This window comes from Mytilus edulis, chromosome 7 (genome assembly GCF_963676685.1).
Source record: "Mytilus edulis chromosome 7, xbMytEdul2.2, whole genome shotgun sequence".
In the NCBI taxonomy this organism is placed as follows: domain Eukaryota; kingdom Metazoa; phylum Mollusca; class Bivalvia; order Mytilida; family Mytilidae; genus Mytilus; species Mytilus edulis.
In genome coordinates, this window is record NC_092350.1 from 1,770,227 (window position 1) to 1,770,974 (window position 748).

Sequence of the window (748 nt, forward strand, 5' to 3'; positions counted from 1 at the left end):
CGACTTTTTCTTTAAGTAGTATATACGATGATTAAAACTCCATCAAACTACACATTTGTAGATAGGGATTTAAAATATAAACATCTTTCAAGGAAACGAATGAAGAATTTGTACAAACAAACACGTTAAAATAGATAAAAACATGAGGGAATTTGTTGTAAGGTTGTTAAATTAAACCGATATGTTGAACATTCTGGACGTTTTCATTTAGATATGAGGTAAGCTGAGAACATTGACCAATGGAGACCATATACATTCTCATTACCTCCCCCGTCATGGCGTATTGTCAGGCTATCTCCTTTATTCAAGTTCATGACAGCGTTCAAAGAACCTTGTGAAAATCCTGTACCAAACACTCCAACATTTTTCTGATCATTCCTCCACAAGTGACAGTGAAGATGTGTTCCTCTGTCAGACATCATAGAGCTTGAAACCAAATACAAACCATGCATTGGTACAGTGAAAACACCTGTTGCAGGATTATAAATATCTCCAGTGTTCAGCCAAACTTTGTCAAATATCATAACTTGTTTTGCGGTAAGACCTTTTTTAGCAGTCAATGATGCAGTAAATGCAGGCCTGGTTTTCCTTGTTAGCCCTATGAAATATAAAAAAAATGTATATACTAGATTTCAATGAATAAGGAATCAATGATAGTAAGATATTATAGACGAGACATAAACATATTTTATCATTTCAAATCATGGTGCCGTTAATGAAGCAGTATAATCATGTATAATTAATTAAC

General features: G+C 33.6%; 1 protein-coding gene across 1 annotated transcript; it reads right to left on the reverse strand.

Annotated features, from left to right (window-relative positions):
* Positions 1 to 203: 203 nt before the first annotated feature.
* Positions 204 to 524, reverse strand: LOC139482564 (complement C1q-like protein 4). Its single transcript, XM_071266477.1, has one exon. The coding sequence runs from the start codon at positions 522 to 524 to the stop codon at positions 204 to 206; it is 321 nt and encodes a 106-aa protein (XP_071122578.1).
* Positions 525 to 748: the final 224 nt, after the last annotated feature.

Coding starts and splice junctions, on each gene's coding strand:
- LOC139482564 (XM_071266477.1), bottom strand. CDS start 524: ATGATATTTGACAAAGTTTGGCTGAACACTGGAGATATTTATAATCCT.